Source organism: Alternaria viburni (genome assembly GCF_023758015.1).
Source record: "Alternaria viburni strain BMP 2772 chromosome Unknown scaffold_6, whole genome shotgun sequence".
NCBI classification, from domain to species: Eukaryota; Fungi; Ascomycota; class Dothideomycetes; order Pleosporales; family Pleosporaceae; genus Alternaria; species Alternaria viburni.
This window is the reverse complement of record NW_026055775.1, coordinates 974,072-999,948: the sequence shown is the minus strand read 5'-3', so window position 1 is coordinate 999,948 and position 25,877 is coordinate 974,072. Positions and strand designations below refer to the sequence as shown.

Below are 25,877 nucleotides of genomic sequence, written 5' to 3'. Positions count from 1 at the left end.
CCGAAGGAATGTTACAGGAAAGCATGACGTTCAAGTCGGAGTCGACGTCTGGCACCACGTCCAGTAAGGCGAGTAGCCTGTTCGACCTGGACCAGAACTGCGTCAAGTCTATCCTCGTGTACAAATATCGCTCAGGCGCAAAGGGCCTAGAGGTCAAGACTGAGCGTGATCTCTGCATGGAACTCGACCAAGGTACGTTCTCTGTAGTCTGTTGGTGTGACTTCAACTAAAGGCAGCGTCCAGATCCGTCATTACCCTTCATACGCGTCACAAAAAAGCCTATACCGCGCGGCAACAGTCGGCTTGACATCCTCAACGAAGACCTACTCGCCCCCTCGGAACGCGAAAAGTACGCAGAGAAGCCTACGCTCAAGGCTTCCGTCGCAAATGTGGGACTGCCCACGCTCGCCAAGTGGAAACACATGATATTGGGCAGCTACGACGACCTTTACATCGTCTCGCGCTCGCATACCTTGTCGCCTGAGGCGAGCAAAAACAACAGTCCAGAGTCCAGCCAGCACGTCAACTCGTTTCCTAGAGAAGCGGTGCACAGTGACGAGGCCTAGGTGCGCCGCAGGACTGAGCTGGATGCCGTTGGAACAGGCGGCTGGGCGATGGATGTCTGACATCTCTTGCGTTGACAGTAACGCTCAGCCTTCACATGACTGCACACTCGTTACACGACTATACGTTTCTTACCTATCATTACGCGATACCCAACGAGCTCGGCGCTGGACGGAGTTACATTGTTTTGGTTTCCTTTGTCCTAATGTTGTCTTTCGCTGTAGAGTAGGAGTGGAAGTATGTTGCACCCTTCCAAGTTGGTAGTGTGTAGCTTTTAATAAGACAACCATGATCTTTAGCTGCTATCTTAATGTACATGGAACTGAACAGTGAAGTTTCAAGCCACCCCTATGTAATGAGTGCTTTTCAGCGCCGAGGAATGAACCGCTGCAAGGGTAGGTTGTCGAGAAACCAACGTCATCACACGTTTGATTCGCTTCTGGCGCATATGCCTGTCAAAGTTCGCAGGAGCGACCTGACCCAACAGGGAAGAGACGTAAAGCTTTTCTCTCCGTCTTGCAGCGAAGGAACACTCTGCCTGCATTGTTTGTATACACGTGGGTGGCATCGGACCTTCTAAATGGCTGGGCGCAACGGCAGACCCATCTACGGCTCGTCCAGACGGCACTAGCACACGAAGGCCCACCAGGCCTGCACATGCAAGCGGGGAGCTTCACTCTTGGGCCCGATCTCAGCGCGCTGGGGCCCTGCATCGACTTCTGAAGCTTCCGCCGCGAGCCCATATTGCTAACACTCCCATTCAATCGCGCAGTTGAACGCATTCGAGGTTCAATTGCCCGCAACTCGCCCAGCATGAGGTTCGTAATCCCAGCAATGCACCCGCGCATGCACCCTCCAATCGTCGCACAGCGGGTGATGTCAACGGAAACTAATGCGCGTATCCAGGTTCGGTCAGCAACTCAAGCAGTCGCTCAACAAGGAGTGGATCTTCTACTACATCGACTACGAGGGCCTTAAGAATTCTCTACGCGTCCACCACATCTGGGATGAGAAGTCGGAGCAGAGCTTCGTCGAGCAGCTCGAGAAGGAGCTCGACAAGGTCTACACGTTCCAGCGCGTCAAGGCCGAGGAGATTATCCGTCGCATAGCAGCGTCCGAGAAGGAAGTCAACGATGCCGTCGCGCGCGCCCAGCAGGACCCCCAGAACGCCGCCAACTACGAGGACGACTTCGATCTGCTTGAGGAGGACCTGAGCGACATTATCGCCGACGTCCACGACCTCGCCAAGTTCACCCAGCTCAACTACACCGGCTTTCAAAAGATTATCAAGAAGCACGACGTACGTATTGCATAGCTGCCATTGAACCAGAGCTAATTGAGTATAGAAAAACACCAGCTGGTTCCTCAAGCCCGTCTTCGCCGCCCGCTTGAAGCGCAAGCCCTTCTTCCAGGACAACTACGACTCCTACGTAGTCAAGCTCTCGAGGCTCTACGATATCGTTCGCACGCGAGGAAACCCGGTCAAGGGCGATGCATCCGCCGGAGGAAAGCAACAGAACTTCGTGCGCCAGACAACCAAGTACTGGGTGCATCCGGATAACATCCTGGAGCTGAAGCTCATCGTCCTTAAGCACCTGCCTGTGCTTGTGTTCAACCCCAACAAGGAGTTCAACGAGGAAGACTCTGCCATCACGTCCATTTACTTCGACAACACCGAAACATGGGAGCTATACCAGGGCCGTCTGAAGAAGACAGAGGGTGCTGAGGCTATACGTCTACGATGGTATGGAGGCATGTCTAGCGACACTATCTTCATTGAGCGTAAGACGCATCGCGAGGACTGGACTGGCGAAGAGTCTGTCAAGGCGCGTTTCAAGCTTAAGGAGAAGAACGTCAACGCATACCTCCGTGGTGAGCTCAGGCCCGAGCACATCTTCGAGAAGGAGCGCAGGGAGCAGAAGAGGCCTGAGAAGGACATCGCTTCCGATGAGCAGCTGGCCCGAGAGATCCAATACCGTGTGCTAACCCGCAAGCTCGAACCCGTTACACGCTCCTTCTACCACCGTACCGCCTTCCAGCTTCCCGGCGATGCTCGCGTTCGTATCTCCCTCGACACGGAGCTTACCATGACTCGCGAAGACAACCTGGACGGCAAGAGGCGTGCGGGCGATAACTGGCGTCGCATGGACATTGGTGTAGACTGGCCGTTCAAGCAGTTGCCAAAGGAGGACAAGGAGCTCTTCCCTTATGCTGTCCTCGAGGTCAAGCTTCAGACACAAGCTGGAGGAGAGCCACCGCAGTGGATTCGCGACCTCACGTCTTCCCATCTTGTCGAAGCTGTGCCCAAGTTCTCCAAGTACATTCACGGCACAGCTACGCTGAACCCCAAGCGCATCAACTTGATCCCATACTGGTACCCGCAGATGGATGTCGACATTCGCAAGCCTGTTAGTCACAAGTTTGGTATTGAGCGCCCTGGAGCGAGCAACGACATCAGCACCAGCGGTAACCTCGATGACGATGACAGCGAAGACGAAGATGCCGTCATGGGTCTTCCTGCTGCGAACGGTAATGAGGACGATGACCGACTAAGGCGGCTGCGCGAGGCAAGGGATGTCATGGAGCAGAACGAGATGGAAAGAACCCGCGACTACGGCACTCTTACGAACGGCAACGATCCCAATGCGCTGGACGTAGAAGAGCGTGTCGCCGCAGGACGCACTCGCGACGAAGATTACCCCATCTACGACTCTGACAGCGACGACGAAGATGAGGAGTACGAGGCAGCCAAGAAACAGGGAGGTCTCCGCTATGCGCGGAAATGGGTAGAACGTTCTGCGACCAACGTGGGCTCAACATTGCTTTCGACAGTCGCCACCGTTATCCCTAAGCCAACTCCTACCGACGTTGGTGAGGGAGGCTTCTCCCTTGGTGTACCCTCATGGAAGCAAAAGGGTGAAGTAAAGAGGTTCAAGGCACCAAAGGGCAAGCGTAAGTTACTCCAATCATCTCACCCCACGAACACGTACTAACATGATTACAGGCATTCACGTCCCCGTCCGTGTCGAACCCAAAGTCCAACTAGCTACCGAGCGCACTTTTCTCTCCTGGCTCGAATTCTCCATCCTCATCGGTTCCATTGCGGCTACATTGCTCAACTTTGGTGACCCGCTCGCCTTTGCGGCTGCGTGGGCATTTACCATCATCGCCTGTATCGCGCTCTGCTACAGTGCAGGCTTGTACCTGTGGAGAGTGAACAAGATCAAGGAAAGGAGAGCGGTTACGTACCACGATCGCTGGGGACCTACGCTGCTCTGCTTCGGACTGTTCTGCGCTGTTGCCGTCAGTTTCGGATACAGATTCGGCAAGGGTGGTGTTGATGGTGGGTTGAAGGGTGATATCAAGGGGTGAGAGTGTTGGGATATCGGAACAAATACATAGCTGATGGGGTTCGACGTTTTGAAGTGGTCACGACCGATGGATGGACGGTTTCGAAGGTGACGGGAAAGATGGGAGTGATGCATTATTGGCGTTACGTGTACAAAAAAAGTGTACATAATAATAGGTATTGTTGTACTTTTGACTGATGCTGTAAACCGTTGCAAGGAGCCATCCGATGGCTTAAACCAGTGACACCGAAAGAAGGGATTGCATGCACGTGTTGTCTCGCGCATGGGCGGAAGGTATAAATTGGTCTCGCCCAAGGCGCTGCTTCATGTCTCCTCTGTCACACGTTACTCTTTTTCCATAAAAAAATCACGAGAGCATAACCCATGTCTCTTCCGCTGTTTCCAAAAAGCACAGGAGGCGAGACCATGGTCAGCCTTGCCTGCTTCAGTTGCGCCAAAAATACCAGATCGATGGCGCATGTCTGCATCTGGACACTACGCTGGCATAACTCAAAGCCGCCCTGCACAGAAGACATGTTATTTCCCGCCCTGAGAAAGCGCGACGCTACCTACGCAGTATCCGCCTGCCTCTTCTTGTCAATGTTGCCGAGAAAGCACGCATGTCTGGGAAGCGCTTAAAGTGCATACATCACTATGAAGAGTACCCAGGTCTTCGTCTTTCGACTTCGTGTCTACATTCCAGCCTTCTGCTCTTACCCTTTCCAAAAACAATTGAAGACCTCAATATGTCTGTTTCTCTCTCAAAATCGAAGCCTACTTTGACATGTCTTTCTTTGAGCTTTCGGTATCGAAAAGAACACAATTGCGCAGCATGAGCAATGGTCTGCCTTTCAAAAGATCAACAGATACGAGAAGATGTTTCTCTGTGAGCATTCGGCTTCGAAAATTCTGAAATCAGAACCGATGTGCCGTCCCTATCCGCTCTGGCGCTCAAGATCAATGAAGCTCAGAAACAGGGCATGGAGATTGAGTAAGAAGAGGCGGTAACCGAAAATTCACATAGCATGTAGCATGAGTGCGGAAGGAGATATGCGAGCTGGGGTATAAAAGAGGTCCTTTTCTCTGGGCATACCTAGGTACATCCTCCTTCCTCATTCACCTACCTGCTTTGGGGTTGTCACCAAAAGGCTATACGAATCTACAAATGTGTGTTCTTTCCTAAAAACGACGACGACTACGACATGATTCTGCGCGCTCGCTGTTGCTTGGGTATTTACTTGGTGGCATTTGTGTTCGAATTTTGTATCTCTTGGGTGGTCTCGCAAAAAGCATTTCGTGTATGTGGTGACCTCGGGAGTCTCTCGGTGGACGATGAGGGACAAGGAATCACCGGGAACTTGGAGCGCTTGTCTACCAAAAGAGTGTAACAGGATGTTCATGGAATGAAAAGAAGACATCATCTGCATTCTCCAGGTTTCGTATCCCTCATTAAACGACTTTCGCTATCCACCCCTCCACTTAGTACTTCGGCTTAAATGGCAACGTAGCCATAATCGTCCCCACCTCCGCCTGTAAGCTAAACAACTTATACAGCCACTTGATAATAACAAAAAAGCTCTCCGGCTCGCCCATATGCTTGAACCCCTCCACAAACCGCGCTTCCTTCGGCGCCCCATGCATCAACGCAAGATAATAATCATCGATCGGGAAAATCTCATCGTCAGTCCCATTCACCAGCAGCAACCTCGCACACTCCTGCTTATCCAGCGTGCCATCGTTCAGCAACGAGAACTTGCTCATGGCCTCCTTTTTGAAGGTCTCGACGTCGTTGCCGTAGCCCCATTTGTAGGCTAAAGTGTTGGCGAGGTCGAAGGGGTACTCGAGGTGATTTACATTGTCCAGCCATTCGGGAGCGAACATGTGGTGGCAGCCGCCGCCGAGAGCCACGACGCCCGCAAGCTTAGAAGCGTGTGTATGCGCGACGCGCATGGCGTAGTAGCCGCCTGTGCTGAAGGCCCAGATAGCGATTTTCTTTGCGTCGAGACGCGGTTGCGTGGCTACCCAGTCGAAGAGCGAGCTGTACAGACGGTCTGGAGACGTTGGGTCGGACGCCGTGGCTGGACAATCGCCTGTACCTGGTATCTCGAGGACGATGGTTGCGACGCCGACACGGCGCCAGCCTTCCATCCATACCGCTAGTTCGGTGCGGTACCCGTCTAGTCCGGTGAAGATGATGAGGGTGGGTACGGGGTTTTCTTTCGATGCGCTTTCAGGGACGAGGTGGTACACGGGTATGTGTTCGCCTTCGTCTTGGTTGCGGTGTTTGTGTGGGATCATGACTTCGTGGACAGGGTGTTCCCGCATTCCCAGGCCTTTGATGCATACTTCCTTGCCTAGTCTCCAGGCTTCACGTTGGACTTCGCTGCGTGGTGCTGGGAAGCGGCTGATGCGGTACACGGCGCTGGAGCGTAGGTAGTACTCTGATGCTTTCTCTTTTTCGCCATTCTTCTCGGCTTCTGCGGCTATGGACTTGAGCTTTTCGGCCTGTGGGAAGTAGATTTTGGCGTATTCGTCCCAGTTGTAGGGCTCTTTCATGTCTTTGGATACCATCTCTTTTACTATCGGCTCGAAGTCGGAGGCTGTGCCGAACATGAAGGGGTAGACGCCCATTTCTGCCTATGGAGAATCAGTTGTGAGATCTTCATGTATGTAGTCTGAGTGGCCGGTGATAAACATACAGGCTTCTTCCACTTCGTCTCCCACAGCTGCTCATAAGACTCGTGGTGCTTCGCCGGCGTCTTCAGCTTCTCCTGGATGAAGAACTTGCCCCCTGGTGCCGCCATATTTGATATAGTCTTCCTCTCGATGTAGTGTATATCCAACTTCTTAGTACGACGCAATCTGTATCCGGAGATGTAGCAACGCGTTGACGGAAGGTGGACGGTTGAGATGAAGATGCATCAGTATTCGATTCGAGTATCATATATAAGCTGCCAATCTATTCATAGGCCTCCCGCTCGGCACAAGTTCACGTACGCCGATAATGTTGCGGCAATGGTGTCGCGGTTCACGGTTCGGGCATTAAACGTTGCGGCAGGGCCCGCGGGCGGGGAGCCGAAAACTGAAACCCATTGTCCACATACAGCACGCGATCACACTGTCTTGTTATACTCAGTAATCGGCCCCGGTCTCTCATCACGAATAAAACACGCGACCATGCCTGCACTTGTCCAAGAGAGTGCCTATTATATACGAAAAGGCTCTTTCTCCTCTTGGAGGCGTCCTTCACGTCGCAAATCACCCAAAGGTATTCTCTGTATTCCGAGCAAAGCGTTCGCAGAAAGTGACTTGGTATATATCTCTGGGGTGCATCGCGAGAACACTGTCAACTCGGAATTCGAGTTTCTTCGTCCGTCCCAGAGTCATTCATGTTTTCATATTCAGTCGTCTAGATCTGACACATTCGTGAAACATGGCTCATGATCCGTATCCATTCCTATGTTTGCCAAACCACCCCATACGCCAGTAATGCTACGTTGAAACTATTTGTGTGCTGAATTGCATTAGCAAGCTTCAATTACATCGGACTAAGATGGACTTACGAATGCCCTCAGTGGGCTTGGGCGTTACATCGACGACCTCCGCTGCGGGCGTCTTGACCTCGATAATGTCCTTCATGAAGGGGAAGGTGAGCACCTCCTTGATGGAGTAGTGGTCGGTCAAGAACATGACTAGACGGTCGATGCCCATACCCCAACCACCGGTGGGTGGCAGACCGTACTCGAGCGACTGACAGAAGGTCTCGTCAATGAGCTGTGCTTCGTCGTCACCAGCCGCCTTCTGGTTCGCTTGCTCTTCCTATGTACATGTCAATATGCGTCTCCTCAATGCAAGTATCTGGAACTCACGAATCGCAGACGCTGATCGAAGGGGTCGTTAAGCTCAGTATAAGCGTTGCAGATCTCCTTCTTGCATACAAAGGCCTCGAAACGTTCGCAGAGACCAGGGATATCGCGGTGGTATTTAGCAAGTGGCGACATGACCTCGGGGTGACCGATAATGAATGTAGGGTTGATAGCAGTCTCCTCGATGAACTCACCAACCAACTTGTCAATCATTCTTGAGTTGGTGCGAGGTTCTGAGCAGTCGACCTTGACCTTCTTGAGTACATTCTTGAGGAACTCGTTGGTCTCGGCAGTGTGTAGTTGATCCGCTGGTGGGAACTTCTCGCCAGTGGCCTCCTCCAATGCCGGGATCATCTCGACTCGCCTCCATGGCCTTGCCCAGTTGACGTTGTAGACCTCGCCGCTCTGAGTGTGGTAGACGGTCTCGTATCCGCCTGTGACCTCCTTGACCAGCTCGCTGACGAGCTCCTCGGTCATGTTCAGGACGTCGTTGTAGTCGGCGTATGCCATGTAGAATTCGCAGGTGGTGAACTCGGGGTTGTGGGTAAGATCGATACCCTCGTTACGGAATTGACGGCCGATCTCGTATACCCTCTCCAGACCTCCAACTACAAGCTCCTTGAGGTATAGCTCGGGCGCGATACGCATGTAAAGCTCCATGTCGAGTTCGTTGTGGTATGTCTTGAATGGTCGCGCAGTCGCACCACCAGCAATCTTGTTCATCATAGGCGTCTGAACTTCCAGAAAGTCCCGTTCGTCGAGGTACTTGCGAACAGCCTTGATAATCCTGCTCCGAGTGATGAAGGTGTTGCGTGTTGAGTCGTTCATGATGAGATCGAGGAATCGGTTGCGGTGGCGTTGCTCCTGGTCCTTGTAGCCACTGTGTAGTATTAGTATCACCATTGCTGAAGTTCTGAGGTGAGCTCACAAGTGCTCCGTCGGCAACATCCTCAAGCAGGGGGTGAGAAGGATCACCTCGCGCGCGAAGATGCTCAGCTCACCCTCACCACCCTTCTTGGGGCTGGTGCGACCTGGGTATCCGATGACACCGATGATGTCTCCTCGCTGGATGTTCTCATGCTGCTTCTCGAAGGGTACGTCGGCCTTAGCTTCCTGCAATTGACACATGACCTGGATGTTGACACCCTCAGCCTTGCCTAGACATTATCAGCTATATGAATATCGGTGTATCCAGTATACGTACAAACGTAGAAGTGCAGCGCGTTGGAGGCAGAGCGCTGTGTCATGACGCGGAGACCGATGCGAATCTCCTTATCGGGCTCAGTCTCTCCCTTCTTGAGGTGCGAGTAGTCGCGAACATAGTCGGCGAGCTTGTAGTTGGTGTGGAACTTGTGCGGGTACGGGTTGGGTTGCTTGGAGGCGCGGAGAGCGTTGATCTTGTTAGACCGGATCTCGAAATATTGCTGCAGTTGGTGAGTAACCAGATCAGTCGAAAGAGGCAAGTTCGATGCGCACGTTTGGGTTCAATTCCTCGACATCGTCCTTCTTCTCCTTCTTGGGCCGCGCAGGTAGCGACGCCTCCTTCTCCTTCTTCTTCTCGTCCTTCTCGCGCTGCTTCTGGCGGCGCTTCAGTTCACTCTTGGAGATTTTCTCGCCGGTGACTGGGTCGGTGTGCAAGTCCTTGGTCTCGGCAGCCGGTGGCTGTTGTGCAGGTTGTTCGTCCGCCATTGTTGCGATGTTCGGTGTTGCTCGTGTGGGCTGCGCGACGAGATATATGCCCCGCCAACTTTTTGATTTGACTCACCCCGCCATTGACTGGCAACCCACGGGAACAAAGTTTTTCCATCCGGCTATGGAGACTCATACCTCACATCACCGCTGCACTCTTCTGTGATCATGAACGCGTTGGAAGATATATGCTACTGTAGACATGGTGCCTACAGCGTTGCAGGCATCGCACGTGTATCAATTTAACCTTTCACCCCGCATGCGACAAATGCTAGACAGGTTTTCGTCATTTCGATCTGAAACACGAGACAGCCATAGCAGTTGTCAACTATTCCAGATTTTCAACAAAGTTCGTGGTAGTATCTGTAATGCAACCTTGGGTCAAACTGTGTTACAAATTACAACACACGGTGTCGGGCTTTACCAACACCACAGTACTTCTTATCTGACTTACTGGAAGATGTCCGAGCAGAGCTTCGTCGTCATCCAGACTCTACCCGAAGATTCCACGATAAGGGGACAATTCACACGGTCCATGCCCGAATATAGCCCCCAAGGATCTTCTAGTGGCCGCAATATGCGCAATACGACGAAGACGCGCAGCATTGGGCATCTACGGCAGCACATCTTGCGTCACCTTAGCGACGGGATGAACAGTGGGAACAGATCATCTCCAGACCCTGTGAATCCCAAAATGCTGGCACGGGAGGACCCTGTGTTCGCCACTCTTGACAGCTGTCGATGTTGGGCTTCTACTATTCGGCCCAAGTCCAACCGATACTCTCTTCTCCGCTTTCTGACGCGCAAGCAATGTGAGTTTTCTTAGACAGACTCCTGGGTGAAACCTTGATTGCTGAATTTTTGACGTAAATTCTTACCTTGTGGCCGTCCATCCACGGTCGTGATGCTGGCCCCGAGAACCTCCTGTTGAAAAGCCAACTCATCTCCCCGCAATATCATCAAGTCTAGTGAGACGACTAGAAATAGTTACCATGGGAATCATAGACAGGGCGACAGTCCAGCAGATGTTACCACAGTGACTGAACAGGGCGACAAGCCACATGGCCTTGACAATAATCAGAGCCACAAAGTAGCGAATCTGAAACACGCGTTGAAACATCAAACTTGGGGTATCATAAGGCTGATGCCCGCTGCAGGTGCGGCTAAGGCTGGCTGCAAGACATGTCGCTGTATGCCCATAGCGCGTTTCTCCTTTGAATACCGAGCCAAACTCTGTCGATGCAATGTCGCGTCTTGCGGAACTGGTCAAGATGCAGGCTGCAGCAAATCTTGTATCCAGGCGTGTTCAGGTTCATTCCCCAGACCACTCTGTGAACTTCCTACTAGATTGAGGGCATGGGGTGATTCCGATGTCGGAACGTAGTAATGATAGATGACTGTGTAGATGACTATCTGAGCGCAGAAGGGGGAAGCGTGCCAGAGGCTAAGGCAGGTACGGCGATGATGAAACAGGAAAACATGGCATCCAGAGCGCGTTCCTGCAGTACTGTATGTTGAACGGTAGGCTAGCGGGGATCTTTCTAGTGGAATAACAATGAGGTCGCAGATGCGGCCACATGAGGCAGATTTGCGAATTCGCGGTATTGGGAAGTTGTTTTTCACGATGACGCGATGATCTTGCCGCGTGACGGACGATGCCCACGTGCTTTTACGTCTGATCGATGAAGCAGGTACGATCCGTTACCGCACCTTCCCGGAGATTAGTGGTGAAGTAGTTGCAACCATCACGAAGCGTGGCCTCGAAGAAGGCCTCGTGAGCACGCTTCTCTCGAAGAGACTATCGAGCGGCACACGGTCCGCCTCCTAAAACCACTTATCAACAGCCCTTGTGAGGTTTTAGCGCGTATCATATCGATAGCTCATCCGCTCAGCGTTCACGGGATGGCTCTCACATCGAAAGCTGGGGGGAGATCACAAGACTACGTCATGTGTAACCAAATTCCTCGATCCCGACGCCATGGGGATGGACGGATGGCTAGGTGCAGGCCAAACATCATGAGCAAAACCCTCGATCGCAGCAAGCTGTGCGATCGGACAAAGTCGAGCCAGGGAGGGGAGTCCGGTTGTACGGCGCTGTTGACGCAAACAACGCGAAGACGCGTCTTGGGCAATACTCAGAATCAGTTGGAAGGGTCCTGATGACGACACCCATAAACTTTGCTCAGGCAGTCAGCTGAAACTGCAGGCAAAGCAATATGGACAAGCAGATGTTTCCTACGACTCGCAAAGCCTATCGATAGCTGAATAGGCGAAGATGCGTGCAATCGATAGGGAGGCTGCAGGCGAGCTGCAGAGGCAATCATAATGGGGAGGGCTAAGATTGTGACGCGGGCCGCCGAACTGGTGGCAGGCGGGCGCAAAGCTGGAGCCCCTATTCCGCGCGACTCGGCCACCCGATGGCATGAAGACGATAAGATTTGCTAATTTGGGCATAGAAGGGGGGATAGGTCGACGCGTGGTTCGAGCGCCCTGGTGCCGATACTGTGGTTGGGGAAGATGCGGTGGTGGCGAGGATTTGGTGTTGTTTTGATTCTGCTTGTTGATCAACAAACACGGCATGTAAACACGCAAACCGGAACGTGGCAAGAGCTCCGCAGCAGCGCCTCGCAGTGCAACAGACGTGCAGAGAGCTGGCAGCGGTGGAGCTTTACGTGTCTAAATTTGCAGAGCCTACGCGGGTCGCCTCTATGACTGCTTCACTTTGTGCTGCAGACGTGGATTCGATTGGCAGGCAGGGCTAACGGGCTTCGCTGCAGGGCGTCACGAAGTAAGAGGCGGGTTGGGACGCACGGGCCCCAACGCCCCAACTTTCCTGCCACACGCCCGGCGAAAAGACACCCTGCACATGAGAGAACGCGTCTCTTCTCATATACCACTGCATTCCCAGCCGATCGCTATCGAGCGCAAGAAGGGTCTCTCCATCGCTCGATCGCTTGCACTCTCCCCTCGCCATTGCATCATCGCGTTGTGACGCGCCTGCCGTGTGTTGCGACTATACTTGCCTAACGTGCGGAGGTAAACACGCGACGCCTGCGCCCTCGCTTCCCCAGTACACGACACAGCAAATCACCCTCCGACACGCCGTCAACATCAACACGCTCTCTCCACCTCCAGCCATCCTTTCCCCACCAGGACCCTCCATCACCAGGCCTTGTATGGAGCACCACCGGACTTCGGCCGTTGCTTGTTGAAGGTGGAATCACGGAACCCGGCCAGCATCGAGCACTACGCCATCGCGCGCCTGCCGACGACATTCCACGCATTCATACCACGGTCCGCATCCACCACGCGCCAGCAGGACTACCGCGCCATCGCTATCGACTGAAGACTGCACTCATCTCCATGCCCTCTGCGCCTGCCTAAATCACGTCAACACGTCTCATCCCAAAACATCCCGACTCACTCCAGACGGCTCCCACTACGCGAGCCATGGATTACGGATATTCGCCCAGTCGCGAATGTGGCACCATGCACTTTCCCTCACCAACCGGACCCCACAGCTATCGACTCGACAGCACCCACTTCTCCCACCTCCAGGAGCTCCGCCGCTCTCTGTCGCGCTCACCCTCCAAACAGTCGCGCTTCCAACTCCGCAACTCCGACACGCCCCGCTCTCCCATCTCGCCCCTCGCCATTGCGCGCGCATTCTCTCCCAAAGCGAACAAGGTCACCAGCCCCATCGCCAACTTCCCTGAGTCACCACTAGCGCAAGCTGCACCGGCCAAGAAGAAGTTCTCCTTGCGACGCTCAGGCCCTTTCCGGTCATCGCCGCGCACGCGCAACAGCAACTCCAAGAGTCCCCGGCGACGCGCCTTGGCCGAGACCTCCGACGTGGGCAACGCGACGCCCTTCATTACGCGACACTCGCCCGGCCAAGAAAACATCCCCGCGCGACGCCCAAGCGCAGAGTCTCCGGACACCATGGACATGGACAAGCGACTAGAAGTCGACGACAAGCCCATCAAGTTCGAGTTTGCGCGCCGCCCCGAGCTGTCGCCCGCGCCACCAGCAAAGTCGAGCCCGCTCAAGCGTAATGACGGACTGATGAACCTCAGCGGTTCGCCCGGATCCAGTCCCATGGCAAAGCGCCGGAGCCTGCACGGCGTGTCGAGCCTCGGAAACGACTTCGAGAGCATATTCGACCCGTCCCCCGCACCGCGCATCTCTGCCGATGAGAGCTCGCGCTTGTACAATGACATGACGAATGGCTTCTCCTTCAACAGCTCACCTATTTCGGGTGCGACATCACCAGTCCGCCGCACAACGTCACTGCGCAGGTCGACCCTATCACAGCGATCCAACACCCCGCGGAAGCCGAGCAACGATGGCGAGTTCGCAATGCCTGGGCCGGCTGCCTCCAAGACGCGCAACCGCATGTCCCTCGACAGCACCGTCAACTCAGCCACCCAAACACCACCCGTCCAGACGCCTTTCCGCAAGTCTACCTTTGACGCCGGGCGCATGGGCTTGCCAACGCCATTCCCCCGCGGAGCCGGTGCAGCACAGCCGCACCCGCTCTCACACGCGCATACTCCATCTTCTGCTTCATCCAGCCTGAGCGGCACACCAATGGCTCCTCCCCGGGCTCCAGCCGTTCAGTGGGGCGGCCCTGCATTCCCCCCGCCTCCGATGCCCAACAACCCACACTTCTCTCGCTCACTTCCCATCGGTATCGGGCGCCCACATGCCCCAGATGGCGAGCAGTCGACGCAAGACTCATTCGACACACCCTTCAAGATTGCGCCACCGGCACCTGTCGCCTTCTCGACCGGCCTTCTGTCCAAGAAGAACCGCAATGCGGATGAGCCAGCAGCAGGAGGCATCTATGTCATGCCCGACACGCCATCCAAGCGCCAGTCTTTCCCCCCTGCCGCAGCAGACCGCACTGTCAACCTTGACACACCCTTGGTCAAGAGGAGTGGCAGTCTCTTTGGCAATGAAGCTCGCCCGCAACATCAGTTCGGCACGCCTAGCACACCGTTCAGTGCAAACGTATCCAAGTTTTCAACAGAGGCTTTCGGCAGTCGACCAAGCATCTTCGGTGGTATGAGCGGTACCATGCAACGCCGAGGCAGCTTTGTGAGTATCGACGGAGATAACGATGAGGATGTCCAGCCGGACACACAATCACCGACAGCGAACCGGATGGGTGACAGCCAATCCAGCGCGGATGACATGCCACCCACACCGACCAAGCCCAGTAATGGGTCCAGCCGTCGTTCAAAGGAGAGCAGCCTGCGACGTAAGACGTTCCGCTCGCGCCCTTCCATTGGTCAAGACACATTTGCAGTACCCGACAATGATGGTCGGCCAACGAGTAAGTACACATCTCGTATAGATTCAGTGACTTTTCCGGATGAAGACAGCTCGTCAGAGGACGCTGAGTCTGAGTCAACGGTTAATAAGTCCCCCTCCGCATATGCCCTCAACGCGAATAGGAGTCGACTGCTGCGGCAAGCCAATACTTTGGCTCGCCCTCTGTCTCTTCCGCGGCAGGGTGCCCGCACATCTCTCCAGTCATCGGATAGCGAGAGCAATACTAAACATTCTACAGCAGCTGGAAGCCTCTTTGGCGCACCGTCACCACAGACTCCCGCGCACGAGTCTTTCGCCCCTCTTGATGCGAGCAAGCTGTCGATCTCCGGTAACCGACGGGGATCGTTCCCTTTCAACAGCAGCTTTGGCTCCTTTGCGCCCGCCACACCGACAACGCCACGTGACTCCGGCTTCTTTGGAAGTGTCCAAGGAGCCATCCCCATCGGTCTAACAAAGAACGATGTGGATGAGTCCTTGAGTGAACGATTCCATGAGATCAAGCCTCTCGATGGCGGAGAGGGCGAATTCTCTACAGTGTACCGTGTGAGTCAGCCGGTCAAGGTCTCGCCGCTGAGGTCGCCCGCCGGCAGCCAAGTATGGGTTGTAAAGAAGTCGAAGAAGGCCTACATTGGCGCAGGAGACCGTCAGAAGAAGATGCGCGAGGTCGACATCCTCTACGCTCTCCAGGGCCACGAGCACGTGTTGGACATCAAGACCCACTGGGAATTTGACCAACACCTATACATCCAGACTGAGTATTGCGAGGGCGGTAACTTGAGGAAATACCTCGACACCGTTGGCTTTAATAGCCGTCTCGATGACTTCCGCATCTGGAAGATCCTGCTCGAACTTCTGATGGTATGTCTAATTATAGTCTTTGTTCACAACACCGCTAATCCTTTTGCAGGGTCTCAAATCCATTCACGATGCTGGCTACATCCATCTCGACCTTAAGCCTGCTAACATCCTCATCGACTTTGAGGGTGGACTGAAGATTGCAGACTTCGGTTTAGCGAGTCAGTGGCCAGCTCCAGCTGGTATTGATGGCGAAGGCGACCGCCACTACCTTGCACCCGAGCAACTCTCTGGTCGGTTCGATAAGCCTGCCGACGTCTTTGCCCTTGGCATGATGCTGGCCGAAATTGCCGGCAACTGCGTTATTCCTGAGAACGGCGACTACTGGCAAAAGCTACGATCGGGCGAGTTCGAGAACGTGCTTCCCAGTCTGACTTGGAGCGCCGACAGCAGCACACTTAGTCGGGACTCCCATGGCGACCCGGTCTCTGAGCCAGCGAGGCCTTCTATGGATGGCTTCCTCATGTCGGACGCCGCAGAAGACTCAATGGCGTCCATTACAGTCAAGCCAGCCTCTAACCCTGAGGAGGAGCTGGCCCGTGCACCTTCATTCATGGTGCAGCGCAACGACCCTAACTCGATGGACCACGTCGTCTACGCCATGCTGAACCGAGACCCCGACATGCGACCAACTGCCGAGCAAGTCCTTCAATGCTACGGTTGCCGATGGGTTGAGTCAAGACGCCGCGCTGGTGCCACCATCTACGAAGGCAATTTCGGACCCAGCGATGAAGTCCTTGCCACTTACGCCGATGAACACCAGGACGGCCTCTTCGAGGATATGATGGATATGAGCTAAGTGCTTGCGCGAGGCTACTCATCATTCACTATTGTTCTCTTGTTACTACTCCGCTCCGTTTACTCCGCACAAACACTGTCTTGGTTACGACGTGCATCTGCAGCCATTTTCCGAATGTCCTGCGATACTGTGGTACCTCGACATCATCATCATCAACATCACCCTTGTACACTATTCTGACGATCTGGCGTTTTGAGATCGAAAAAAGGGAAAAGCACTTCTGATGCTTCACGACTCACTCTACGACGAGTCGCCTGTTTTTGTTTTATACTTTTCCTTTGTTTTTTCGCCACTGTTTTTATTACGAGCTTCTGAACGTTACGGCCACGATATCTTGGGGTAACAAGGTTGTCCCTTTTTCGGGCAGGTTTTGGGTTTGGCCATTATCTTGGAGTTTGTGCGTTGCATATGCATCCCCCCACGAGGATACCTTCGCAGCTGGAAAATAGCGCGAATGGGGATTGGCGTTCTTCTTCCTTGTCTTCTTCTCTTTTCGTATTGAATGACTGGTACGGCTTTACTGTATCAACGTAGGGGGTTCTGAGTGGAGTTGCGGAGGCTGGTCTCTTGGGGCCGGTTGGGTTACGGCGGTGGGTGGGACGGCGGACATGGAAGGGTAATGTTGAAAGAGCAATATCACTCACGATTTCATGACCCAAATCATTGGTCCTTTCTTGCGGCTTGTGATGCGATGTGATATGCTGAAACTGCACTGCCATTGCGTCTATTCCAGCCCATGAAGGAAGATGGAGGGTGCGAGAGGAGGCCATGTGCTTTAGTCCCCTTCGCAAGACTGGGCTTCCGTCCTTAGCTTACACTGGGTATTGGTGCTGTGTACGCACCAAGACAATTATCTAAATACCGAACGTACGACAAGGGTGATCCCTCCTTCCACGGAGACTACAAGGCCACTGAAATGACAGACTGACTAGCCATTCATCTCTCTCTGCAAGTGCGGTCATGTTATGCCTTGTGCATGGCGTATAAAGGGATAGCTTCACAGGAAGTTCTAGTGGCATTCTTAGAAGTGCCGGTATTATAGGCCTCGCGTGCCATAGCAAACGTGGCTATGCGCGTATGCTTACGACTTTTGTATGGGAGACAGACTTGGGTTGACTAAACGAGATATTCTGGTGTCCGGCGCCGAAGAAAAGCTTACTATTGGAAGAGAGGTGTAAGCTCCTTCTTGATAGACTTGCTTTTCAAGGTCTTTCTCGGCTCTCCTCCTTGGTCTTTGGAAGTCAATCTGAAGTTGATTTACGCTGGAGTTCGATTGCGTTGTTCCCTCTTGTTCACATAGGTAGAACTACGTCTTCTCTCTATAATCAGAGGCAAATCACCTAGGTAGGGCGTCGTAGTCTCGGACTGGCAAAAGCCGCGAAGGGCTTTCTTGATTCAAGTGACACGGGAAGCGTGCTTACCTCCTGGGCTAAGCAACAAAAGCGATGAGCTAGCTCTTCGACCAATATTTGTGAGCTGACAATGACTGCCCGAAGCTTGGAATTTCAGGATCTAGAAGGCGTGGAGGCACTTGCATGTCGACAGTGCTGAATCCTACGGTCAAATCTGCACGTGAACGGCCGATCACATAGCATCCGTAGCTATTCTACCTGGGATGTATCGATAAGAAAAGGCTAAGCTTTTTGGGAGATATAGGGACATGGGCATATTGACCAGGAGTCTCCAATTCTGCGGCAACCCCATGCGGCAATGTATCTCCGTCCATGGCCTTGGATACGAAAAGGTGAATCTAGGCTTCTGGTGCATTGTCCAAAGCACGTCGGTAACGGGTAGCGGGTCGAGTAACCCCGACCGGTCAAATCGTTGTGCCAAGAAGGCACAGCGGCTTGGTGTGCATCGGGAAGCAAGGAACATACGACAAGCGCATTCGAAGTACCGTACGATGATTTAGCCTACAAGTTGCGCGCAACAAACTTTCGGTATTGGAGAATATCCAATGAGCGAAAGGTTCTTCGTCAATAGTCATGATCGTGCTTCCTCTGACGCAATTGAAATCCGTTGCGCGACTCCAAGGGCGGGGTCGCGATATGCCGACACCTTCCAACCCCACGGGGTCATTGCGCTTAGCCTCATCGCCGGCCTCTCTAACCCTAGGCTAATTGAACGCCATCGGCCCTCTTCCACCATGCCATGCCGAAAATGGTTTACCAGCGAGCCGCATGATGACGAAAATGCCGCTTTATGGGTTCTGCCGAGATAATCTAATATTCTCTTTGCCGGGACGAGAACGGTCAAGGGTTTATCCGGACAGCTGCTTCATATAATGGGGCAGTCTCCGCGATTTGGAGATGTACAGTCGGTCAATCTCACATCAAGATGCCATCTACATCCGTCTTCCTGGCTGCTAGCGCAGCAGTTGGCTGTGCTTTCGCGCGGACAGTACCTGAGTCTGCACAGGTCGTTGACCAGAAGAGCTTCAATGTCTTGGAGACAGTCCCACCACCTTCTGGAGCCAATGCGACATCGGTACGTTTTTCATCTCTACATCCTCGTGAAGCTCGAAAGGATCTAACAAAGACATAGCTCTTCGTTTGGCCCAGTGTGACTGCCGATTCTCTTCTGGAGAAGCCTTTCCACATTTATGACGAGGAATTCTACGACGTCATCGGCGAGAACCCTTCGTTGACCACCATCGCAACCTCAGAGTCGGACCCGCTCTTCCACGAGGCTGTTACGTGGTACCCTCCGACGGAGGAGGTGTTCTTCGTCCAGAACGCTGGTGCGAAGGCTGCGGGTACCGGACTGAACAAGTCTTCCATCATTCAAAAGATCAGTCTTTCGGATGCCGAGAAAGTTAGGAATGGATCCCTAGAGGCAGCACCTGTCACTGTCGTCGACACCTCAAACCCCCAGGTTATCAACCCTAACGGCGGTACCAACTACAAGGGCAACATCATCTTCGCCGGTGAAGGCCAAGGTGACAACGTGCCATCGGCATTGTACATGATGAACCCTCTGCCACCGTACAACACCACCAGTGAGTATCCCAATCTCACTCAGAAACAAATAGTGCAACTAACCATCCTAGCTCTTGTGAACAACTACTTCGGTCGTCAGTTCAACTCGCTGAACGATTTGGTCGTCAACCCAACAAATGGCGATCTTTACTTCACCGACACACTCTACGGATACCTCCAGGATTTCCGTCCCGTACCCGCTATTAGAGAGCAGGTGTACCGATACAACTTTGACACGGGTGCGCTAACCGTTGTCGCTGATGATTTCGGCCACCCCAACGGAATCACCATGTCGCCCGATGGCAGGAAGGCGTACGTCGCCGACACTGGTATTGCAATGGGTTTCTATGGTTACAACTTCACTGCCCCCGCTTCTGTCTACTCGTTCGACGTCTGTGCGGATGGTACTTTTAGCAACCGCAAGACCTTCGCCTACCTTCCCGTTGGTATCCCTGATGGTAAGTTTCGCACGTGGACATGCAACCTTGAATGCAATCGCTAACGTTCCACGACAGGTGTACACACCGACTCTATGGGCCGTGTTTACACTGGTGCCGGAGATGGTGTATGGGTCTACAACCCTTCGGGCAAGCTCATTGGAAAGATCTACACGGGTACGACAGCAGCCAACTTCAAGTTTGCAGGAGAAGGACGGATGATCATTACCGGTCAGACCAAGCTATTCTACGCGACCTTGGGCGCCTCTGGAGCACCCATTCAGTGATCGACGAATCCGTCAATGTCACTGTCTAAATTACTGAACGTATACCATAATGTGTTGTACCGCACAAATAGACAAATAATGTAATTTGAAATACCAGAGCTGCATAATGCCAGAGATTGAACACTGCCCAAGTGACAATGCTGCCCAAGAGGATTGAAAGATGCAACGTGCTAGTACCTGCGTTCGGTGTATTCTTCATCAGGTTCGCCTTCCCGAGGCCAGAGTTCGCCTGCAGGCCGCTGTTGCATGGTGGCGTTCACTAAACATCCACTAATTATCTATTGGCCCTTGGGTGTTGGAGTCCAATGCGCAGGTTCGCGAGCCCGCACGTGACCTTCAGGCCTAACATAAGGGGAAGCTAAGCCCACGAGCCCCGAGAAAAGGGCCGCCACTTTCAGTCGGCGCAACCCCGGACCCCAGGGAAAGGTAGCCTCCGGCTCCTGCACATTGCTAAACGCCACTTCGACACCAGACAAAACACGAAGCGATACAGCACTGCCTCCTCTTGGGCACCTGAGCCAGTTGGGTCTCACCTGCATGATGCAACGCTGCTGGAATACAATTCACACGATTTCTAAGTGCGCAGATCTTTCACTGATCAAATGATGCAAAGACCGCATTTTGTTCGTGCCGCGTGGCTCAGCGACTGAACAGCACGCCGTCTGCTTGGCACATGGTCACAGAAACTAGAAGCTCTGAACCGCACTTCCCCCATACTGCAGTACTTCAAACTTTAAATCACGTACGCTGCAAGCGAAGAGGTCCAAGCAGGAGGTATCAAACCGACGCGCTTTCTATATGACACCGGGAACCAAGTATTGGTATCGTCCGTTAGTAGGGGTCGAAGAAGCGCATGAAGCTTCTAGCCCTGTGTTTCCTTTTTGGTCGATCCGGAGAACCTTCCATCGACCGTGCATGGACAACAAGAGACACCGACGATGGTACCGAGATCATCCAGGCCTCACGTATAGTACCCGAACGCGAGATGTGAAGGGGTCAGAGGTTCATCGGCTGCTGGCCGTTGTAATACCCATGGCAATATCTTACAGATAATACGGCCCAGGTCATCATACGATGCTTGATCGTAAAGCCAAGGGGTCTTTCAAGGAAAATAGAATTGGACAGGGACATGCTAGCTACGGGAAGCTGACAAGGCTACAGGAGCGAATCGCAACCTGACATCGCGCTGAGGATTAGCAGGAACGGACCGATATCTGATTGCGATTCAAGCTAGTGTGGCTTGCATCGCATTCGACTCCCACCAATGGGGGCTTTCACGCAAGCGAACATGATGTGTCGCCAAGCAAAGGAGGGTCTCATGAGATGTCTTCCGCCCTCCCCGGACGAAACAGACTGTCAGTGTGAGGGATTTGCTGGCTGGTTTCCGCGTGGACCAGGATCGGTATGTCGTAAAGCCCCTGCGGTTGCGGCTCAGTACGGCTGAAATCGAGATAGGTAGCATGGAAAGGTTCAGATTACCCATTCATGGCGATACCCCGGCTACACCGAACCTAGCTGGACGCTGAACAAGTCTTGTGGAGGCGATCCCCAGATCCGCTTTCAAACTCCACCTTTCGCTTCGTTGACTGCTTTTCCCTCAAACATTCTCTTGCCTCGCGATGGCAGTCGACATCGTGGTCTCCAAGACCATTGCGGCAGTCTTCCTTAGCATAGCACTTTACAACTTCCTCGAACTTAATGTCTACATCTTCACCTTGTTCAAGAGACGGAGCGGGCTCTACTTCTGGAGCTTCACCATATCGACATGGGGCATCGTCTTCAACGCCATCGGCTACACGCTCATGCACCTCGCAAATATTCCGCAAAAGAACATTTACGCCACATTCATCCTGGTAGGATGGTGCGCGATGATCACTGGACAGTCTGTTGTGCTTTACTCGCGACTACACATCGTGATGCACAACAGGAAGAAATTGAAAGCCGTTCTGGTTATGATCATTACCAACGCCATATGGCTCCACATACCCATCATCGTCCTGGTCTACGGAAACAATTCCGATAACCCCACACCCTTCGTACAGCCCTACCAGATCTACGAAAAGATCCAACTCAGCGTCTTCATCGCCCAGGAACTCATCATCTCCGGTCTCTACGTGTACGAAACGACGAAGCTCCTCCGTATGGAACGTACGATCGGAAACTTTGGCACGAAAAGCCTACTCCAACACCTCATCTTCGTCAACTTGCTCGTCATCCTCCTGGACTTCAGTATCCTGGGCCTCGAATTTGCAGACATGTTCGAGATCCAGACATCGTGGAAGCCGCTCGTATACAGCATCAAGCTCAAGCTCGAATTCAGCATCCTTAACCGCCTCGTCGCCCTGACTCGGAACGCTCGGAGTGGATGTGCCAGCTCGTACAGCAACGGCGGAAACCGGTCAGCGGCCGTAGCGCTAGGAACGGTTCGAGGAACGGGACATCAACGCTCCGCTTTAGCCACAAACACGGAGCACCAAGAACAATGGGAGGTACACGTTACCAGCGGAAAAGCAAACAACGACCAGCTCCCCTCGACCGTTATCAAAACAACAGAGTTCACGGTCCAGAGCCATAGTCGCAAGGACAGTGACGATAAGATTAGCTTCGCGGGGAGCAAGGAGGAAATACTGGCACACTCGGCGGCTCACAATACTCAAGGGAGTACGTCGTCGGCGTCGTCAGATCACATTCAATATAACGGACGATACGATAGCCAGCCTTGGCAATAACCAGAGACTGCGTGTTCTCTTGCGCATGCGGTTGTTACGAGTTTCTTTGATACCAATAGACTTTTACTATGTTTCCTTCAATGACACGAATGTATGATAATGCGATGTATTTACATTTAATACTGTTAGAATTCACTAATGTTGAGTCTTTCCACACATCCTATCCAGTTGCCTGACCTGAGCTCACAGTGCAATTATCCGGCTTGAGAGACTAGACACACGCCCTTTACTAGGAACTATGGTTCCGACCAGATTCTTCAGTCACTCCCTATGTAGGCTAGGCTACTCCTCTGCAGTGTCGAACTCGTCAGTATCGGAGTCTTCGACAGCAGAATCATGGCGCTCGTGTTCAGACGCAACCGAGTCTGTAACGATGGGGCGAGGCGATGCTAGTGCCAATTTCCCTGGCTCCGAGAACTTGACTGAGGCCACCGAGCGAATAGGACTAGCCTGATTATGATGCGCTTCATCCCAGGCCGACTCGTTTGACGAAACTGAGGAAGCCTCAACAGTCGACACATAGCTCTTAAGCAGAGGCTCAGTATCATCACTACACTCGCTGTCTTCGTACCCTGGAGACAAGTCGTATATTGGTGAGGGGTAAAGTACTGACGAGTATCCCAGCTGTGGCGTCGCAAGACCAGGACTGATGCGGTTTTCGGAGATTTGTGCGTTCCGACTGTGAAGCGACGAATCTAGAGGGTCGAATGTTATACCGAACGCGAGGGGCTCCGGGAAGGGCTCTCCGATATGACATGTTTCAGTGTCGGTGTGCCGTAGCTCTAGGAGTGATCGGTTATGCAGTGGGTCGGCTGAAAGCTCGATAGTATGCTCTGTGTAGGTGTTGGCGCCTGATAGTGAAGCCTCGATAGACTCAAGATCAGTGTGGTCTCCAGAGTTCAAGAGCAAAGTATTGATGGCTTTGAAAGGGTTCCAGAGTCCCGACTTTCGGTGATCTCCTTGTATCTTCGCAGCTACCTCAATGCCGGATGCTACGGCTGTGATAGGATCAACCAGATCATCCGCGCTAACCTGTAGGAGCTCATCATCAAAGGACTCTGGAACGTTGTAGATTCCCTCCTCATCAATCAGATTAGCGTAGTCAACAGGACATGAGAACTTCTCGGCCCCGCGCTGTAACCAATCAGCAAATTCGCGGACAGCAATGTCCGGTCTTCCACGATACTGACCGCAGTATTTGGCAAGCTCCGCAGTAGTGATGCGCGACTTGCTCGGGAACTGGGCCTGGAAGGCTAAAGCGAAACGATGGATAGCCTCTGAGGTGTACCGTTTGCAGACATCATTATCAAAGAGGCGCTTGAAGGTCATGATTGAACTGGCTTTGCTTGCGTAGGAGATGTCGAACTTGCGCTCTACACGACCAGCGCGATATAGTGCTGGATCAAGCTTCTCCGGATGGTTTGTTGTCATGATAATTATTCTCCCTTCAGTGGCATTGACACCATCAATGACATTGAGCAAGCCTGAAAGGGTTACTGATTTGGGTGTAGAATCCGTGATTTCAGAGTCCTTCGTTGTCTTCTTCGGATCGGTTGCGTTAGCGAAGTCTTCAGGCTCACCTAGGACTTCTAGAGTAGCCGCCTTTATAGCTTTGACTTGGTTGAGCACCCTGTAGTTTGCGACACTTTGTTTTTCCATGAATTGTGCCAGCATGGTCTCCAGCGCATTCATTTCGGGCTTCCCTTCAGTATCCCCAGAACCTGGCGACTGAGACTTAGGTCCGAGTTGCGCATCTGAATTTTGTGCGCCTCGGTTACCGACATCGACCCCGACGCAATCGATATCTTCAAGGCCAATGCAGCTCCGGAAAGGAACTCGACTAAAAGCTTCCCTTAGGTCATAGTCATCCATACCTTGTAAGTTGATGATATACAGGGGCACGTTCATGTGCGAGGCGATCCCAGCCAACAGCGACGATTTGCCAGTACCTGGTGGGCCTGCGAAAAGGTAACCATGTCGGTAGGGTCGACCGCTGTTCTCATACCAAGCTTGTGAGTCTTTATGGAAGAACATCTCGATGTCCTGGGTGATATCCTGCATCATCTTTGGGTCAAGATCGATGGAGGACAGAGGACGCTTGTTGCGCTTGGACTTCTTGTCTCCATGTGCTCCCATCTCGACTACGGTCAATTGTGTGCTTTCCAAAACCTGCTTTTGAACATCCTCAAACAGCTCTGTGATAGGCTGTCGACTGTGTCCCCAGCATCGAACGGTGATGGATCCCGAAGGATCGGGAAGGCTTGTGAAAAAGTCATTGGTGCGCAACCGTTCAAGCTCTGATTTTTCCGCAGTGCCAGAGCGCTGAATCTCGAGCATATACTGCCTGCCTTTGTGCCAGAAGGAGCCTGCTGTCTCTCCAGCAATAAGCGAAAGCTCGCCTGTAACCGCACGGAGTTGATGCTCTCCGCGAAAACGTCGAAGCTTCCGGCTTTCTTCAGCCTTTTCGCGCGCTAGAGTCAGCAACCCACCACAAAGTACGCTGTCATAACCGCTGATGGTAATAGAACTAGTGACTTGTGGCTTTACCTGGTTCAAAAGCGCGCTCAGTATGACTGGAAGCTGTACACGAGCAGCATTGAGAGCCGCACATGTCATGATCAGGATCTGGACATCTCGACCTCCAGTGCGCTCCTTGATGGCATTTCGGGCAATATCATAGAACTCCGAGTTCATGTAGTTCATGATCCAGGAATCTTGACCTCCGCTGAGTACACCAAATAACCATGACTGGAAAGTCGTTGGAGGAGTGTTGATAGCTTGTTCTTTTGCCGCGTCGTCCTTTAATACTGAGACCGAAGTAGACTTGTCAAATCGGACTTCTTGAGGAGCATTCCCAGGAATTCTGCATGATTTGCACATGGTTTAGCGAAGAAACCTCTAAAGCACTCACCAGGAGGGCCAGTAAGGTCTGAAGTGGATGGCAGCTGCTGTCCGTCGAGAGCGAAGTAAGACCTTTGTAGTCTGG

General features: G+C 53.0%; 8 protein-coding genes across 8 annotated transcripts; 5 read left to right on the top strand and 3 right to left on the bottom strand.

The window, feature by feature from the left end:
* Window positions 1–23: 23 nt before the first annotated feature.
* Window positions 24–566, top strand: J4E79_003789 (uncharacterized protein; the record flags this gene model as incomplete). Its single annotated transcript, XM_049352680.1, has 2 exons — window positions 24–192; window positions 244–566. The coding sequence occupies 2 exons, from the start codon at window positions 24–26 to the stop codon at window positions 564–566; spliced, it is 492 nt and encodes a 163-aa protein (XP_049213059.1).
* Window positions 567–1,377: 811 nt separating this feature from the next.
* Window positions 1,378–3,936, top strand: J4E79_003788 (uncharacterized protein; the record flags this gene model as incomplete). The annotated part of the gene is made up of 4 exons (XM_049352679.1): window positions 1,378–1,382; window positions 1,471–1,864; window positions 1,911–3,516; window positions 3,569–3,936. The coding sequence occupies 4 exons, from the start codon at window positions 1,378–1,380 to the stop codon at window positions 3,934–3,936; spliced, it is 2,373 nt and encodes a 790-aa protein (XP_049213058.1).
* A 1,457-nt stretch (window positions 3,937–5,393) lies between these two features.
* J4E79_003787 (uncharacterized protein) lies at window positions 5,394–6,718 on the bottom strand (the record flags this gene model as incomplete). The annotated part of the gene is made up of 2 exons (XM_049352678.1): window positions 5,394–6,551; window positions 6,614–6,718. 2 exons carry the CDS (start codon window positions 6,716–6,718, stop codon window positions 5,394–5,396), a joined length of 1,263 nt encoding a protein of 420 aa, XP_049213057.1.
* A 597-nt stretch (window positions 6,719–7,315) lies between these two features.
* Window positions 7,316–9,469, bottom strand: CLA4 (Protein kinase; the record flags this gene model as incomplete). Its single annotated transcript, XM_049352677.1, has 6 exons — window positions 7,316–7,329; window positions 7,478–7,733; window positions 7,784–8,660; window positions 8,709–8,937; window positions 8,985–9,204; window positions 9,257–9,469. The coding sequence occupies 6 exons, from the start codon at window positions 9,467–9,469 to the stop codon at window positions 7,316–7,318; spliced, it is 1,809 nt and encodes a 602-aa protein (XP_049213056.1).
* A 3,450-nt stretch (window positions 9,470–12,919) lies between these two features.
* On the top strand, window positions 12,920–16,460 carry J4E79_003785 (uncharacterized protein; the record flags this gene model as incomplete). Its single annotated transcript, XM_049352676.1, has 2 exons — window positions 12,920–15,664; window positions 15,714–16,460. The coding sequence occupies 2 exons, from the start codon at window positions 12,920–12,922 to the stop codon at window positions 16,458–16,460; spliced, it is 3,492 nt and encodes a 1,163-aa protein (XP_049213055.1).
* Window positions 16,461–18,797: 2,337 nt separating this feature from the next.
* On the top strand, window positions 18,798–20,162 carry J4E79_003784 (uncharacterized protein; the record flags this gene model as incomplete). Its single annotated transcript, XM_049352675.1, has 4 exons — window positions 18,798–18,947; window positions 19,005–19,458; window positions 19,510–19,896; window positions 19,954–20,162. The coding sequence occupies 4 exons, from the start codon at window positions 18,798–18,800 to the stop codon at window positions 20,160–20,162; spliced, it is 1,200 nt and encodes a 399-aa protein (XP_049213054.1).
* A 1,619-nt stretch (window positions 20,163–21,781) lies between these two features.
* On the top strand, window positions 21,782–22,891 carry J4E79_003783 (uncharacterized protein; the record flags this gene model as incomplete). Its single annotated transcript, XM_049352674.1, has 1 exon — window positions 21,782–22,891. One exon carries the CDS (start codon window positions 21,782–21,784, stop codon window positions 22,889–22,891), a length of 1,110 nt encoding a protein of 369 aa, XP_049213053.1.
* A 282-nt stretch (window positions 22,892–23,173) lies between these two features.
* On the bottom strand, window positions 23,174–25,771 carry J4E79_003782 (uncharacterized protein; the record flags this gene model as incomplete). The annotated part of the gene is made up of 1 exon (XM_049352673.1): window positions 23,174–25,771. The coding sequence occupies one exon, from the start codon at window positions 25,769–25,771 to the stop codon at window positions 23,174–23,176; it is 2,598 nt and encodes an 865-aa protein (XP_049213052.1).
* Between the last annotated feature and the right edge of the window lie 106 nt (window positions 25,772–25,877).